This window comes from Coniophora puteana (genome assembly GCF_000271625.1).
Source record: "Coniophora puteana RWD-64-598 SS2 unplaced genomic scaffold CONPUscaffold_2, whole genome shotgun sequence".
Lineage (NCBI taxonomy): Eukaryota > Fungi > Basidiomycota > Agaricomycetes > Boletales > Coniophoraceae > Coniophora > Coniophora puteana.
In genome coordinates this window covers 2,364,679-2,380,633 of record NW_006913054.1, presented here as the reverse complement: position 1 = coordinate 2,380,633, position 15,955 = coordinate 2,364,679, and the positions used below count along the sequence as shown (strand labels likewise).

The window sequence follows — 15,955 nt, the reverse complement described above, 5'->3', positions numbered from 1 at the left end:
CCTCCTCCCCCCTTTACTAACCAATAGACAGAGCCCACGAGAGTCGCCCCGCAGTCTACTAGTCCCGGACTAAGAACGAGCCAGGAGGTTGCGATTAGCTGCCCTGGTGCCTCTTAACTAAGCTTGGCCGACGCCGTCCGTCGGTCTCGGGTGAGCGGATCTGAGAAGAGGACCTGACGAGTGACGAGATGGTGGTTGTGTGTACCTGGCCGAGCCTGGTGGATCCACCATCGGCCACACGTTAGCGATCATTTAGCCGAGAGGTACATACATGGAGTGCTTCCGGGGGGTTCAGGTTGCCGGCGGCATGTCCCGGAGTGGAACAGGGACGCATACATTCGAGCAGAGTTGACTTCAGTTAGTTAGGATTCGGGCCCAGGACCCTCAGCCTGAGCTCCTGGGGGTGGTCGCTGTGGATCGAGAGGAGTAGAGCGACGAGTCAATGTCGAGGCTCAACGCAATAAAAAGATTGCGATATTGATGTTAGGGTGCGCTGATCGGCTGGCGAACGCAAGTACTAGGGGAGAATCGCACTGCTCATAAGCTTAGCATCATGGTGAAGTGTGATGGCGCGCGCTAACGTCGGCAGGTCTGGTGCTTTTACTTACATAGCACACACATCTTCATCGAAACTTCCACGTCGGCCTCACGACTCACGAGTGCCACCCACGACCCACAACCTAGTACAGAAGCGAGCTTCTTTCTGTTGTCAGGCGCCCTTCTGTTGAACGTTGCGAAGTTAGAGTTGAGTTGATCGTCCTCGCGTCCGAACCAAAGAGATTTGCAGCACCCTCGTTTCCGATCCCGTGTACTTCGACTTCTCGCAAGATCGCTATATGTGGAATGGCAAGCCCCTCGAAGCCTCTCGAAGCGAGACGGAAGGCCGAGGTGACGCCAGCACGTTGCTGCAGCCGAGTAATGCCGACAGGTTAAAGCAAGCGGGCGTGTGGACTTGCGGGCATTGTCCTAACAGTTGGCCCATCGGATCCATCGTGTCGACAGTGAAGTGCAGGGAAGCCAAAGCCTTGGGGGTGGAGTGCGTTCGGATGGGGAGTGGGGAGGAGCTGGATATAGGCAAATATCGATATCGTTGTCCCGCCGATTCCGTTCCGCACGCAGCCCAAGATCCAGAGCTGCATTCACTGAGTCACCCATCGAGTCACTCGTCTCCACCATAAATTTCTGCTTTCTTTTCTTGTATCTTAATCCGATCTCCCTCGTTCAGGCCAAGCTTGCCTCGTTGTCCTTCTAGTCAGTTAACTTTGACTAGTCCCGTATCTCTTGTAGAGCTTGGCTTTCCACATCTGTTCCTTATCCGGCGCTGATAAGATCCCCCTTGCTTGTCATCTTAGATCTCTCAAAAAAGCAGCAACGCCAACATGAGCACCCCCACTCCCTCCATCAACGGCGCGCCCACTGCCACCCCGCCCGCCGCCACGCCCTCATCTGGCACCGCCAGCGCTGCCCCCGCCCGCTCTGCCCAGCGCGATGGCGGCAGCACGAACCTCGGTACCTTTGGTGTACGTTCATCTTACGTTCCATCTATCTCGAGCTAATATATGTTTGCTAATGCCTTTGTGCGTTTGCGTCATCCAGGTCAAGTCCGGCCTTGCACAGATGCTCAAGGTGCGCTTCCCCCTTGCCAGCCCAGCGCCTGTGCGTGGTCGCGTGCGCGCTTGGGTTCCTGTGGCTGGGGAGATTGAGTAAATGCAGCAGGACAGGTGCTAATCAAGTTTTCTTTGCTTGGCTGACAGGGCGGTGTTATTATGGACGTTGTGAATGTTGAACAGGTACGGCTTATCCTCTGGTTCTGTTCTTGGCCTCGGAAGGGGGACTGATCGTGGTCGTGTTGGGTTTATCAGGCACGCATAGCTGAGGAGGCCGGCGCGTGTGCTGTCATGGCGCTCGAGCGCGTGCCTGCAGATATTAGAGCAGAGGGGGGTGTTGCGCGCATGGTGCGTTCTTTATGCTTTGCGTGGCGCCATTCGGGCCTGCGTGCTCGAGCGCGTCGGTAGGAGGTGTCTGTATGGCTGACGTATGCGGACACAGAGCGATCCCGCGATGATCAAGGCCATCGTCGACGCCGTCACGATCCCGGTCATGGCCAAGGTCCGCATAGGCCATTTCGTCGAGGCCCAGGTACGCGCACCTGTCCACCCGCACTCGCTCGCAACGGCGATTCACATCATTATCCAACAGATCCTGCAGTCGATCGGCATCGACTACATCGACGAGTCGGAGGTGCTCACGCCTGCGGACGACGAGCACCACATCAACAAGCACAGCTTCAAGGTCCCGTTCGTGTGCGGCGCGCGCAACCTCGGCGAGGCGCTCCGGCGCATCTCGGAGGGCGCCGCGTTCGTGCGCACCAAGGGCGAGGCGGGCACGGGCAACGTCGTCGAGGCCGTGCGCCACTCGCGCGCGATGAGCGCGGCGATCCGCCGCGCGAGCTCGATGAACGAGGAGGAGCTGTACGCGTTCGCAAAGGAGATGCAGGCGCCGTTCCATTTGCTCAAGGAGACGGCACGCCTCAAGAGGCTGCCGGTGGTCAACTTTGCGGCTGGGGGTATTGCGACGCCCGGTGAGTGCACATGGTTGTTGTTGATATCAGTGTCTTTCTTCTCCGGAAGTGGCTAACGCTTGATTGATACCAGCCGATGCGGCGCTGATGATGCAACTGGGCTGTGACGGAGGTGAGTGTGGGGTTTCAGGGACGTGGCTGGTATTGTGCCCCTGGACTAATTATACGTCTTTCCTTCCAGTGTTCGTGGGCTCTGGTATCTTCCACGTACGCCATATCGCGCTATCGTGGTGACCAAAGGGCTAACCTGTTTTGCTGCGCATGCCACGACAGTCCGGCGATCCCGCCAAGCGTGCGAGAGCCATCGTCCAGGCGGTAAGTTTCGAGTGTTGTGCTGGTCACAGGACCGCATCTCACGGAGTTTCTAGGTTACGCACTACAACAACCCGAAGCTCCTCGCAGAGGTAAAATGAACCGCTATCCTCCGTCGTGTGGTGATCTCACGCTGTGCTTATGCTCGCAGGTGTCGGAGGATCTTGGTGCGGCGATGGTTGGTCTCACGATGTGCGTCATTGGTGTTCTATACGGTGTTTTTACCCCGCATGCGCGATAGAGGCTGACTGCGTTCTTTTCTGTCTCCAGCGACGACAAATTGAAGGGCGGCCGTCTCGCCACCCGTGGACAATGATCCCCTTCTTCACTGGTATCACTTGAATGGCAAGGCACCCTCAACAGGCGTTGTCGTTGTTGGGTTCCGCAGGGCGCCTGTGCCCGTGTGACAAGGGGCGTATCATAATAAAAGTATGTGTTGTGTATACACACTGGGTTAGAGGCTGTGCACATATGAACGTTGTACTATCTATTACTATGGTAGGCTAGAAAAAGAACAGTGTATGGGATATAGGTTTTCTGGACGGTCATTCGTAGTGCGTCGGGCAGCAGCGTGCGTGTTGATCACGAAGCGTGATGGGCAAAATTAACAGCGAAAAAAATCAAACTGAGGTCAGGTTGGATGTGCGGTAGTGGGGTGATTTGCAGTGGTTGGAGATCAGGCGGGTAACGGTTTGTGGAAAATACCACGCGAATGCAGGATCAGGGCAGATGGGTGATGTATGCGTGAGTTGGCATACTTACTGCAATAGTCAGTGGGCAATGGTCAGCTAGTGCTCCGGGGTTCTCAAGCTCAAGCCCGGTATCACTGAGTTTTACCATCGAAATCGGAAAAGGTCATGCAGCCCGATATGATGCGTCGTTCGCAGCGAGTCCGGCTATTTCCCCTGATACTAGTAGCAAAGTCGGCGAATGCTGCTTGATTCTAAGTAGACGCCCAACGACAACAAGGGCAACAAACGGGTGGGCGCTTCCGAGTCCTGGAAAGTTAGTTGCCGGAGCGCTTAGTCAGCATACGTCACAATTTGTCGGCATAGCGCGGGGCATCATCTTGACTTTTCATCGACGCCTCAAAGGTTAGCTTTTTGGTTAGCTTACAGTAACCTCCACCTTTGTCCTACTCCGAGAACCCGTGTTAGCCATCCCACACTCACAGGAGAACATGCCACCATCCGAAGAGCAGCAGCAGCACAAGGAAGCCGAGGCGGCGCTCAATGCTTTTGTCGACGTGCGTGTTCTACCGTGACGTGATTCTCAGAGGGCAGGGGACTGAACAGAGGACACGTTGTTGGCCCCCCACAGAAAGACCTGAACGCGCGGTACACGTTCGACGGCGAGCGCGGGCAGCCGCAGTCCGAGATATGCCGCGAGAGCAGGAACCAGCGCGAGTGCATCGCGGTTCGTCGTTTTTTTCTTCTTCTTCTTCTTTCGCGGATGTTCGCGTGCTGACACTCTGTCGTGGCCCCGGACGTCAAATTGAAACCCCAGCTGCAAATGTACTCGACCAAGATGTTCGAGGTTATGCAGGTTCGTACTCGGATCCACTGCTACGCCATGCACGCCGAAGCTGATTCTCGCTTGTGATGACAGAAACGTGGCTTCTACTGTGCGCTGCCGATGGACCCGAACCGGACACACATGGTGTGCACAAAGATACCGGACTCATAGCCTGCCTACTCGACGACTACATGGCACGGTACACCCTGCGTCCGCCTCCGTATACACCACTAATTAATGCTACCCGTGCAATGTCACGCGAACACGGCGCGCCCGTCCTATGTCTATTACGGGGGGAGAATTATCATTGGTCCTCTATTCGTCAGATCACACTCCATCCACCCCAACCTCGACGAGCCCCGCGTTCGCCCGCTTGTAAAACGCCTCGGCATGTTCGCGCCGCTGCTGCGCCGACCGCAGCTCGATGCCCGTCATATCGAGCTCGTGCAGCGCGCGCCGCGTCGCCCTGGCGAGGTGCGCGTAGTCCGCCGTGAGCCGGGCGCGCTGGGCTTCGATTTTCGCGATCTGCGTGGACACACGTATCATTAGAAAGGTTGATGCCATGGGACTAGACGAGCGCACACACCTCTTCTTCTTCCCGCAAAGTCAAGTTCGGCGGAGGCTCGTACTTTGGAATGGGGATGACGAAGCCCTTGGGCGACGTCTCTTGTGCCGGTGCCGGTGCTGGCGCAGGGGAGCTGCCGTGCTTCGGCGACTCGGCGGGGCGCCTCGGGAGATGCTTTTCCGAGGGCCCGTGTCGCGGTCCAGACGGCGGCGAGTGCGGACGCCTGGCGAACGGCGGTGGTGGTGCGTGCGGACGCGGCGAGGAACGCGACGAGCGTGCGTGGGCATCCGCAGCCGGTGTTGTCGGTGCCGGGTGCGAGCGCACAGGAGAGGGGTCGCGCATTTTGACGTCGTTGTCGCGGTCGCCATCCCTCCTGGGCTGGTGCTCGGGCACTGCGGGCGGTTCGGCTGCTCGTTCTGTGGGCTTGGAAGGTGGCTCTGAGGGGCGCTGGCTGACTGGCGTGATTTGGCCATCTTCCCGGCTTCGCTCGCTGCCCTGGCGAGAGGCGCGAAGAGGGGAGCGCTCTCTGTCTCGCGGGGCACGCGGAGGGGATGGTGATCGTCTTAAGTCTTTGCGCGGGGATCGCGGTGAGAGTGAGCGCCGGCGCCGCGGGCTGCTTGATGGAGAGCGTCGGGGCGGACGCGAGGCAGGGGGGCGTTGGAGGTATTCACCGGTGGGTCGACCGCGCGACGAGTGGCGGGATGCTGCTGACGGTGAACGCGAACGTGATCTGTATCGAGGTGGTGGTCGGCGGAAATCTCTGTCTCTTTCGGGGGTATAGTCGCGAGTTGGAGGTGCTACAGAGATTTATCATCGAGCTATGTCAGAATAAATACATTACTGTAATGAGAAAGGGAGACATACCACGTCTAGGCGGTGATGGAGAAGGCGTGCGCCGTCTGCGGTACGGCGGGCGGTCTCGGTCGTCTCTCCTCGGCGGCGGCGGATAGTCTCTGCCCCTTACTCTGTCCCGCTCGCGATCGCGCTCCCACTCCCGCCTATCTCTGTCCCTGTCTCTTTCTCTCTCCCTCTCCCGCTCTCTACTTCTGTCTCTTTCTGGATAGTCCCTCCTCGGCGGTGGAGGCCCGCGACTGGGAAAGCTGCCGCGCGGAGCACGCCGGTCGTCGCGCTCCCATTCGCGCAGCGGTGGCCTGCGTGGAGGTGCCCTTTCATCGCGCGGAGAGCCGGATGCGATGTAGGTGTCCATAGGGCGCGGCGGGGGCGGAGGCGGAGGCGTGCGCGAACGGGCTCGATACCGCCGGTCGTCCCGTTCGCGCTCTCTGTCGCGCCATCGGTCGGGCGGAGGTGGCGGCGGGCGGCTAGAGCGTCGGTCGTCGTCTGGCCGTGGGCGTTCTGGGTGCTGGGCGACGTCGAATGTTGGTTTTGGGGGGAGACCAGACATGGGAAGAAAGAAAGAGCAAGTTTTACTGCATCCGAATGCCGAACTCTCTCTTTCTCCTGTGACATAATGAGCACGGCTATGTCAGTCACTCTCGTCCCTTTGGCGTCGCTCGCTCAGGTAGAGTCGACGCCCTCACGACAAGATGGCGTGCCCGACTATTTGGAGGAGGAGCTGCGCGCGTACGGCTGCAAGCTGATACACGAAGCTGGCATCCTGCTCAAACAGTGCGTGTCGAGCTCTCACAAAAGACACTCCGATATGACAGCTCAAGCTGCAGGAAACAGGTCGCAGTCGCCACCGCCCAGATCCTCTTCCAGCGCTTCTGGTTCGTCACCTCCATGAAGCAGTTCAGCATCGGTGTAAGCCCCCTCTCTTCCTCGCGCTCGCAACCTCAGCCGATCCCCCCGCTGCAGGACGTCTCCATGGGCGCCCTCTACCTCGCCTCGAAGCTCGAAGAGTGCTCGCTGCGGATGCGCGACCTCATCAACGTCTACGACCTCCTCCTGCAGCGCACCGCGCACCAGCTCACGCACGCCTTCGCGCCCGGCTGCCTCGACCCCGGCGCGGGGTTCGCGTACGCGCCCATGTCCTACTTCGGCAACACGTTCTACGACCTCAAGGACGCCGTCGTTGTCGCCGAGATGCAGATCCTCAAGCGCCTCGGGTTCAACGTCGCCGTCGTCCTCCCGTACGGCACCCTCATCAACTACCTCCGCGTGCTCGGTCTCACGGGCCACGAGCGCGCGTGCGAAAAGGCGTGGGGGTATCTCAACGACGCGTACGTGGTTCGCCGTGCTCAGCTCGCTGAAAATGATACAGGGATGCTCGCATTTCTTCCATTTCCTTAGGCTGCAGACCCCGGTGTACGCGCTCTACGCCATCCCGACGATCGTCAGCGCCGCGATCCTCCTCGCCGCGCGCCACCTCGGCATCGCGCTCCCGTCAGAGCCGCCGGTGTGCTGGTGGGACCTCTTCGACGCGCCCTGGGACGACGTGTGGACCGTCTGCGGGTACATCATGCGGCTGTACCGCCCGCGGCCTCTCGCGGACCGCATCAGGGTCGCGGGCATGCTGAACAAGAAGGACGTGCGCAAGTGGCTCGAAGATAATGTCGCGGTCGATGATGCTGACCGCAGCCGGGCGGCGCCGACGTCATGACCCTCCTCTGTCGCAGTCAAGTACATCTGGCTCATTCGATGTCACTCACCCGTCGCATCGTGGTCTGGCTTCTCGCGGAGGTTGTGGTGTACATTGTCATCCCATTATTTATAACCCAAGTGCACGCAATATACACAGTCCATCTATGTACCCAAAAGGAATAAGTTAACCAGCAACCTTCTTTACATCCCTACACCACGACGACACGGCGCCTAGTACATGAGGTTGCCAGCGGCAGACGGCGAGCCGTCGTTGTTGTACAGGCACGAGCCGGTGCCGACGTAGCCGGCGCCGGCGGCATCGTTCTGCTGGAAGAGCGCGGGCGAGGTGGCGACGAAGGGGAAGTAGAGCTGGACGTAGCTCGCGCCGTCGAGGAACGAGAAGGCCTGCTTGAAGAAGTCGACCCTGCGGAGCGGTTTAGTGAGGACTGGGAGGAGAACGGTGAATGGGCAGAAGAAACACACTGGGCTCCCTGCCCGCCGGAGGGGTTCTGCAGCGCGAATTCGGTGATGACGATTTGAGTGTTCTAGGTGTGAAAGCCAAACGATGAGCGCCTGCTCAGAGGCCAAGAGCAAAAAAAAAAGACACGTACAGGGAAGCGGTTGTGCGCCGACTCGACGTAGTTCTGGAACGTGGGGAAGTCGGGGCCGTACCAGTGCAGGTTGATGTAGTCGTAGTAGCAGTTGCCGCCGCACGCGCTGATCATCTGCGAGAGCCAGTCGAGGCCCTGGCCCGCGTTCGAGCTCGACGTGACGGCGGGGAGCGCCTTCTTGATCTGCAGCGGGTTGATGTACTGCTGGTACCAGGACGCAGCCTGCGACGGCGAGATGCCGTTGTTGTCGGGCTCGTTGAGCGAGAAGACGGCTGGAAGGGGTGGAGGTTAGGATTCCGAGTTTGGGCAGGGTGCGCCTGGACATGACTTACTGGCCCAGCCCTGCTGCTGCTGGCGGGAGGCGAGTTGGGCGACGGGGGAAGAGTCGCAGTCCGTGCAGCGCTGCATGCCGATGAAGCCGAGGCCACCGTTTCCGTTGGTAGAGGGAGGGGCGTAGGTCTCGTAGTCGTAGCTAGAATAATAGTAAGTAATCAATGCTACTTTCTCAAGGTAGCAGAATTCAGACGTACATAGCGACGACCTCACCATCGCCGTTGTTGAACACGCCGGGGTCACTGAAGCCTGGTAAGCAAAAGGATGAAAACACGTCAATCGGATGGTACGTACAGAGCGCCGTTGTAGTAGGGCCAGGCGAGACCACGCTTGCCAGCCTGGGCAGCAGCGGTGAAGAGGGCAAGGGCAGCGAAAGCAGAGGAAAGCATTGTCAAAAGATGAAATATGGGGGAGGATACATCTCTCTCCACCCTGAGTAACCGTATTTATACTTCTCCTCGTAGATGAGCGGTGGCCATTGATCGCAAGTCACCTAGAACGACGGTATGCAGCCCGTCGTAAGGCACCCTCTTCAGCTATGCCCCTGCCCAGAGACGGGACAGAGAAGCCGCGATAAAACGCAGCGAAGTGCGACGGGATCAGTGCGCGCGCGCATGCATCGCTTTCGCTGAACATGTGAGCATGGATGCGCGTACAGCGAGCGAGAATCCGAGAATCAGCTCAAAGGGCGTGATAGAGCGTGATGGCCGAGGACCGGCAGGGAGGTCCGTCCATTGATTCAGCGACATTGCGCGCAGGGCCTAGTGGCGAATCTCTGTAGGACATGAAGGATGAGGCGGTTGCGGCGAGATGATGACGGTCACAGGGCACCCTGGACCACATGGTCGCTTTGACATGAAGCCGGATGATGCGGGGTGTCGTGGATCGGGCAGACGAGGGCAGACGGGTGAAACTGTGGCTTAAACGGAACAACAAGTGCGGGGAAGTGCCAGTGGAGAACATCCGAGAGCGTGCTCGACCTCGGGTCGGTGTCGATTGGGATATTTTTGTCCTTTCCTTGCAGATCCTCGACACGGTGGAGCGCAACGAAGAGGATCTACGACGAGCTCCACAGACTTGCAAGTACGCGACTGATCACCGAGCACCGGGGATGCATCCATTGAGATGCATGCTGGCAGGACGCGCAAGGCAGGATGCTGAATCACAAAGAGAAGCTGCCAGCAGGTAACTGTCGCTTGAACGCTGTTGAATTCGACGATAAAGGGCGGTACACCTTCGCTACGGGGATGTTAGGCTGTGTAGAGATGTACCTGGAGATGCAGTGATTGGTGGGCTGATCGGAGGGAAGACCATTTGCATGCCATGTCATTTCTCGTAAGCTCGTCGCTGGCAATGCACCTCCAGGCAGTGAAGCACCTTGACCCAAACGTCGACTTTTCCCAATAACCCTGGCTGAAAGTCTCCAGGTTTCGTGGATGTGAAGGTTTCTGCGACATAACACGTTTGCGCCACCAAGCAGCTGCGTGCGGATCATACCAAACGTAGTGCTTGGCACTTCTACTTTTGCGTGTAAGCTGTGCCTATTTCGTGGGAAAATATCCGGCCATAAGCCGGCAATCACCGATACACATGTCTTTCCTTCTTTCCGTCAACTTTCCATCCTTCGTGACCTTGTCTTTCTTTAAAGTGGACATACTTCACCCAGATGAAACAAGGGCGAATACAAGAAATGTCCTACTCACGCAAATACGTGTGGAGAAATTGAAGAGCCGTTATAAAGTTGTATCACCCAAACTTCGATAGTCTTGGTCTCCGCCACTCCTCATAACTGTGGAAGCAGGGCTTCAACGAGACAAGTTAATTGCCGCATGATATCGGTACCCATAGAGTAATCATTATGTGTAAACAATCCTTTCCTCAGCGAATGGAAGTCAACAATCTCAGAACGTATACATCATATACTAACGTCTACGTGAGCAATCTACTTCGCGATCATGAGCTTGCCGACAGCAGAGAGCGAGCCATCGTTGTTGTACAAGCACGAGCCAGTGCCGACGTAGCCGACAGCCGCGGCGTCGTTCTGCTGGAGGAGAGCAGGGGAAGTGGCGACGAAGGGGAAGTAGAGCTGGACGTAGTCGGCGCCGTCGAGGAAGCTGAAGGCCTGCTTGAAGAAGTTCACCCTGTAGTACGGAGTTAGACCAGCGAGCAATGGGTGAGAAATGAGAGTGATTGCATGACGTACTGAGCAGACTGGCCGCCGGAGGGGTTCTGGAGGGCGAACTCGGTGATCACGATCTTGGAGTTCTGTCAGAGGGTGAACGTGAGGAGTTAGTGCAGTGGTCTACGCCAGGTTCAGGATTAAAGATCATACGGGGAACTCCGAGTGCGCCTTCTGAACGTGGGACTTGAAGTCAGCGAAGCTGCCTCTGGAGTGCGAAGGAATTGGTCAGGGACGAGCCGGGAAACTTTATGTTTTTGTTACATACCCGTACCAGTGCTAGAAGACAGATGGATTAGCTTACGAGCTCGCTTTCAGGCTAGAACTTATACCCACCAGGTTGATGTAGTCGTAGGAGCACTTGCCACCGCAAGCACTGATCATGGAGTGAAGCCAGTCGAACCCCTTGCCGGCATCCGTGCTGGACGTGATGGCAGGAAGAGCCTTCTTGATGGGCTGGTGACGGCATTTACAGCTTTTGAGTATCAATCCACTAGACCTCGTAATAAAGAACTCACAAGAGGGTTGACGTATTGCTTGTACCAAGACGCCGCCTGCGAGGGCGAAATGCCGTTGATGTCAGGCTCGTTCAGGGTGAAGACGGCTGCGAGGTGCAATGCAATTGTCAGTGGCCAGCCAAAAGGACTCTGACATAGAGGACATACTGGCCCATCCTTGCTGCTTTTGGCGAGCAGCAAGCTGGTTGATGGGGCTGGAGTCGCAGTCCAAGCAGCGCTGCATGCCAACGAAACCAAGGCCACCATTGCCGTGAGTGGAGGGAGGAGCATACGTCTCGTAGTCGTAGCTGGCCGTCAAGCATCAGCATTCGGGGGCCAGCAAGGGAAGGGGATGTGTGCTTACATAGCTACGACTTCGCCGCTGCTGGTCTTGAAGAGTGCGGGGTTAAGAGAGCTGTCGTCTGCGGAACCATTTAGATGAATACGTTTCATGCCTTGAACAATGAGTGGGCTCACAGTAGGTCCAGGTCAGACCGCGCTTGCCAGCCTGGACGGCAGCGGTGAAGAGGGCGAGAGCAGCAATAGCAGAAGAGAACATGTCGAAAGCGGGGATGCTGGTGGAGGATGGATGGCCGCATGCTCTCCTCGCTGTATTTATATGCTTGAAGTCCTGGCGAGGATTCCAACAGCCGCTGGCTATGATGCCGGAAACCGTTTCATTCCAGGGCACCAGGCTTGGCTGCCGTATGCATGTCAGCAATGTAACTGCTATTCACTGATGTGCTCGCTTGCGGGCTTCGAGGCACTGGCAATGGCAAGGAAAGCCATGCCCATCAGACGCCCATATGGGTCTGTCGATCAAGAAGATGGCACCCGAGCCGCCGGAACGAATAGGTTTCAAGTGCGGGGAACCAGGAACGGCGGATCGGCCTCCTCGAAGCCAGAGTTCTGAGTTGCCTACGAAACGATGGCATTGCTGAGGTTCCTAGAGCGCACAACCACAAAGCCTCAAGCAATAAAGCTTGAGAGCGTACCAGGACCTTGACACAGATAATTAAACACTAAGTGACAGCGAGTGCATAAGGTGGCAGTGAGCACAGACTTGTGACAGAGACGTTCAAGACGGAGTCCGAGTGATGCGGGATCTTTGACGGCCCCTGGGCCACGGCCAAGCTCGGTGTCTCGGCCAACGATGAGAATCTGCCACATGCTGTTGTAAACACGAGAAGTACTGGGCAGCCGAGAGCATCGCCATGAAGCCCGAGTGGCTGTACGAATATTGAGCTGGGCAGAGCGTGGTAGTGGCTAGTGACTCTGCTTAGTTAGCTTTGTGAACTGAAAGAACGCGCTGCACTTGCATAGAACGCTCACGGATCCCGCACCGAAGATAGTCCGAGTCGAGGATACTTTTGGGAGGTCTTGATCAGGTCATCAATATTTCGTCCGAGAGTTTTCGACACCATTCACATCCTTGTAGGGTCCGACTAAATGATATAGATTAGTATCAGCCGCGGAATGTCATGCATTCATGATCGATCATGGACTCGCCTCATGGTGCAAGACGCGTCAAACCCCGCAGAACACAGCTTGTCGCGGCGTTGTCTCGGACCACCGACGCGACCAAAACAACAGCTCGGTCAGGAACGACGTCTGACGATGTTCACTCGCATTCCCGGCGGCTCCGGCACGGATGCAATGTTGGGCGGTAAAGTTGGAGGTTTGTACATGTCACCGTGCCCTGGATTTGTGCGCTCTGTTTTGATTCTTATCATAAATCATCCATTCTTCTAAGTCTTGAGAGTATGTTGTTGAGCAATACCTTGAGTTAACATCCACTCGCCAACTTGAATAGCAGATCCGACGACAAAATACACAGCTTGATGAATGGGAGCCTACTCGAGCGAGACAACTTGAAAACGTCTTGTCGACATTCTCCGCGATATTCCGCCGAAGCTAACGGGACAGCTAGCACATCATGCCAATTGCAGTTACATAGAAGAAAAGGTGATCAGCACCTGACAGCACCACTGCGTATACATTATAGGATTCAGCATTGTCCATTTGTTGATCCGTTCTTTACTCTAGAAATCCTCCCAAGCACAACAATTGGCACATACATAGGGCGAAATCAGTCGCTGAGGATTGCCTTGACCACATTCCCTACTCTCAGCTGTCTGAGGTCGGTGTACGTCTGCCCACAGCCCACAAAGAAGATAGGTTGGCCAGTCACATATGTCATCGACAGAGCAGCTCCAACCTACAGTTTTATTGTATCAGCAGCGAGACGGAGGAAGCTAGGTCCCAAGGGGTCGCGTACCTTGTCATCGACGGTATCCCATTTCGTGACGAGCATACCGTCAATCCCGCGCCCCTTGCCTGCCCCTGAGGCAGACGAGAAATCACGAAGGGCACGGTCAAACTTGGTGAGCTGGTCGACTGCTTCGTTTCCGACCAGTGCCTCGCCGACGAAGATAATCCTGTCGGGGTTGTTTACTGCCACGAGCTAGACGGGTATCAGCACGCGTTACTTCGATTCTATTATCATACGCTATCACCTTGGCAAGAGCGCGCATGAGCGGCTGAGAATGTTTTTAGTTACGCCATTGCTAATGCTAAGGGCCACGAACTTACCTCGTTGTCTTGCATCCTACCAGCAGTGTCGATCAGCACGACATCGAAGTCATTATCTTTTCCTAAACTCTGACAGTGAGAAATTACGAACACTGTCCATGACAAATCACCTTACCATATGCGATGGCTTCCTTCGCGATCCCAGCTGCATCCTTTCCGTACCCCCGCTCGAAGAGCTCAACGCGCCCTTTGCTGTTCGTCGCGCCATTGACGCCAAGCATCCCCAGGTTACGGACATGGACACGGAGCTGTTCAACGGCGCCACTCCTGCGAATGGTAAGCCATTTGCAGCACAAAGAGGGGACCCAAATCAATTACGCACCGGAAGGTGTCGCAAGCAGCGATAAGGACTCGGAATCCGTTCTGAATCAGCCAGAAACAGACCTTGGACAGATTCGTGCTCTTGCCCACGCCATTGACACCAACGAACGTGATGCTGTATGGCATCCTCTGCTGCGCTGATGGCACTGGCGTGGACAGCTTCGTGCGAATGGAGAGCAGGAGGTCCGTCGAAGTCTTTGGAGTGAGAATACGTGTAATGGACGTCGAGAGAGCAGTTCGAACAGCGTTGCCCGTGGCTGCATTATCGTCAGAATGAGGAGTTCGGACCGAGATGGTGATGACGCACTTTGGAAGCCGAGTTTCTTGCCAACCAAACTTTCTCCCACTCCTTCGCAAACCTTATCGGCAATGTTTTTCGCAACGTTTTTCTTCATCAAATGCTGTTTCATGCCCTCCAGCGCTGGCTTCAAGTCTTCCTCAGTAAGGACTTTAGAGCCAGTAAAACGGGCAAAGAACGATCCCAGTGCGCCCAGCGAGCCCTTAGATTGCTCAGCAACCTGAGAACCCATGGTACGAGCGATGACATCGTCTGCTTCGTCCGTTTGAGAGTCGAACTCCCAATCTTTGACTTCGTAGAGACCGTCGTTGGTCCTAGTTCCCAGGGACGCCTGGTCAACGAGCGCCTGCAGGTCATGGGAGCCAATGTTCCCGGCGTCATTTGGCTTATCTGAGCTGAAGTCTAGAGAAGCCATGTCCTCCTCTGTGGGCACTTGATCACCCCACTTGCGCTGCACCTTCGTCTTGGTCTTCTTCTTGCCAGTCTCCGTGCTGGAGCATATCAGTGCTGAGACTCTGGGCAAATGAATGTGCCACTTACTCGGAGCTGTGAACGCTGTCCCTCCCGCTTTCAGAGTCCATCCTGGCCACCCCTCTCCTACCACCACGGGCACCGCCTCGTGCACGTAACCGACTTTTCAGCGCCTGATGGGTTCTAGCTATTGCCTGCTCATCTTGGGGAAGGGCAGCAGAAGGTACTGTACAGCGTCAGCGGAGCGCTATATACGAGAAAACGAGTTGCATACTGGTGCTAGCATCGTCAGAAGGAGGGGTGGAGTCCGAGACCAGAGCCTTGGGGGCCGCTGTCCGATATCGAGATTTGCGCTCCTATGCAGCTATTAGGAATCGCGTATGACTATAGATGAAGCGGTAAACATACTTGAGCGGCTTTCTCCTCAAAGTTTCTGAGCAACTTGTCAAACACGGTGTCCCAATTTTTGAACGCCTCTGCAAAGTTCCAGGATACTGCGGAATCCTTGCCAGCAACCTTGCCGTTGCTGATAGCGTGGACGGACTCGACGAAAGTGGTCAGGAAAGGTTCATAGAGCTTCATAAATAGAGTTTTTATTGCTGCCAAAAGGTCCTCCACGTAGGTCAGTTGCAAGATACGCTGGTATGCCACCTGTGAAGAATTAAGCTTTGTGACACAACTGCGAGTCCACGCCTAGACGCACAACGAAGATCAACTCGAGGTCGTTGACAAATGTCCATTTGACGGTATATCCATCCTTGTCGTACTTGTCATCGGCGTTGCGACCTTCAATGAGAGCGTCGCGGATGAGGGAATTGACTGGCGAGGAGGAAGATGAAGCGGTTTGGGCCACCTCGGGTGTGAACGATCGCGACCAGAGCACGAAACCACCTGCAAACAGTGAGACACCAGACATATTTGCTGTAAACTTCGTCTAGGCTCACCTTTGTGTGAGATAGAACAGTGATCCAACATTTTGCAATAGAGAGGGGAAGAAGCAGCTGAAGCTTGTCCTGTCGACGCGCGGGTCGCTCCAGGCACCGGAAGTAAAGGAAGTGCTTACGTAAGCCTTTTAAGCTTCGAAAAGCTGTGCAGCTCAAAGCCTTCGCTTTTAGCCCCTGACTCGCGTCAGACACAGT

At 56.3% G+C, this 15,955-nt stretch overlaps 7 protein-coding genes across 7 annotated transcripts; 3 read left to right on the top strand and 4 right to left on the bottom strand.

Moving 5' to 3' along the window:
* Positions 1-1,292: 1,292 nt before the first annotated feature.
* Positions 1,293-3,455, top strand: CONPUDRAFT_80008 (vitamin B6 biosynthesis protein). Its single transcript, XM_007766115.1, has 12 exons — positions 1,293-1,520; positions 1,597-1,626; positions 1,755-1,790; positions 1,863-1,955; positions 2,050-2,139; positions 2,200-2,581; positions 2,655-2,693; positions 2,763-2,788; positions 2,855-2,896; positions 2,950-2,985; positions 3,045-3,085; positions 3,164-3,455. The coding sequence occupies exons 1-12, from the start codon at positions 1,380-1,382 to the stop codon at positions 3,207-3,209; spliced, it is 1,002 nt and encodes a 333-aa protein (XP_007764305.1). The 5' UTR covers positions 1,293-1,379; the 3' UTR covers positions 3,210-3,455.
* Positions 3,456-4,073: 618 nt separating this feature from the next.
* Positions 4,074-4,579, top strand: CONPUDRAFT_150216 (uncharacterized protein; the record flags this gene model as incomplete). Its single annotated transcript, XM_007766713.1, has 4 exons — positions 4,074-4,139; positions 4,214-4,309; positions 4,400-4,438; positions 4,502-4,579. 4 exons carry the CDS (start codon positions 4,074-4,076, stop codon positions 4,577-4,579), a joined length of 279 nt encoding a protein of 92 aa, XP_007764903.1.
* CONPUDRAFT_135161 (uncharacterized protein) lies at positions 4,558-6,335 on the bottom strand. The gene is made up of 3 exons (XM_007766712.1): positions 5,838-6,335; positions 4,995-5,770; positions 4,558-4,933 (listed from the first exon to the last, which is right to left on the bottom strand). The coding sequence occupies exons 1-3, from the start codon at positions 6,178-6,180 to the stop codon at positions 4,736-4,738; spliced, it is 1,317 nt and encodes a 438-aa protein (XP_007764902.1). The 5' UTR covers positions 6,181-6,335; the 3' UTR covers positions 4,558-4,735.
* A 214-nt stretch (positions 6,336-6,549) lies between these two features.
* CONPUDRAFT_98422 (uncharacterized protein) lies at positions 6,550-9,069 on the bottom strand. Its single transcript, XM_007766711.1, has 7 exons — positions 8,753-9,069; positions 8,656-8,700; positions 8,458-8,597; positions 8,126-8,397; positions 7,998-8,059; positions 6,789-7,938; positions 6,550-6,734 (listed from the first exon to the last, which is right to left on the bottom strand). The coding sequence occupies exons 1-6, from the start codon at positions 8,845-8,847 to the stop codon at positions 7,746-7,748; spliced, it is 807 nt and encodes a 268-aa protein (XP_007764901.1). The 5' UTR covers positions 8,848-9,069; the 3' UTR covers positions 6,550-6,734; positions 6,789-7,745.
* A 31-nt stretch (positions 9,070-9,100) lies between these two features.
* On the top strand, positions 9,101-9,744 carry CONPUDRAFT_70217 (uncharacterized protein; the record flags this gene model as incomplete). Its single annotated transcript, XM_007765994.1, has 3 exons — positions 9,101-9,183; positions 9,320-9,541; positions 9,612-9,744. 3 exons carry the CDS (start codon positions 9,101-9,103, stop codon positions 9,742-9,744), a joined length of 438 nt encoding a protein of 145 aa, XP_007764184.1.
* A 556-nt stretch (positions 9,745-10,300) lies between these two features.
* On the bottom strand, positions 10,301-11,693 carry CONPUDRAFT_141982 (uncharacterized protein; the record flags this gene model as incomplete). Its single annotated transcript, XM_007766710.1, has 9 exons — positions 10,301-10,599; positions 10,662-10,723; positions 10,791-10,845; positions 10,906-10,916; positions 10,974-11,093; positions 11,156-11,241; positions 11,303-11,442; positions 11,499-11,556; positions 11,612-11,693. The coding sequence occupies 9 exons, from the start codon at positions 11,691-11,693 to the stop codon at positions 10,401-10,403; spliced, it is 813 nt and encodes a 270-aa protein (XP_007764900.1). The 3' UTR covers positions 10,301-10,400.
* Positions 11,694-13,043: 1,350 nt separating this feature from the next.
* On the bottom strand, positions 13,044-15,791 carry CONPUDRAFT_98418 (signal recognition particle binding protein; the record flags this gene model as incomplete). Its single annotated transcript, XM_007766709.1, has 12 exons — positions 13,044-13,352; positions 13,413-13,598; positions 13,651-13,674; positions 13,727-13,788; positions 13,842-13,993; positions 14,049-14,304; positions 14,355-14,836; positions 14,886-15,042; positions 15,091-15,172; positions 15,225-15,467; positions 15,520-15,707; positions 15,761-15,791. The coding sequence occupies 12 exons, from the start codon at positions 15,789-15,791 to the stop codon at positions 13,224-13,226; spliced, it is 1,992 nt and encodes a 663-aa protein (XP_007764899.1). The 3' UTR covers positions 13,044-13,223.
* Positions 15,792-15,955: the final 164 nt, after the last annotated feature.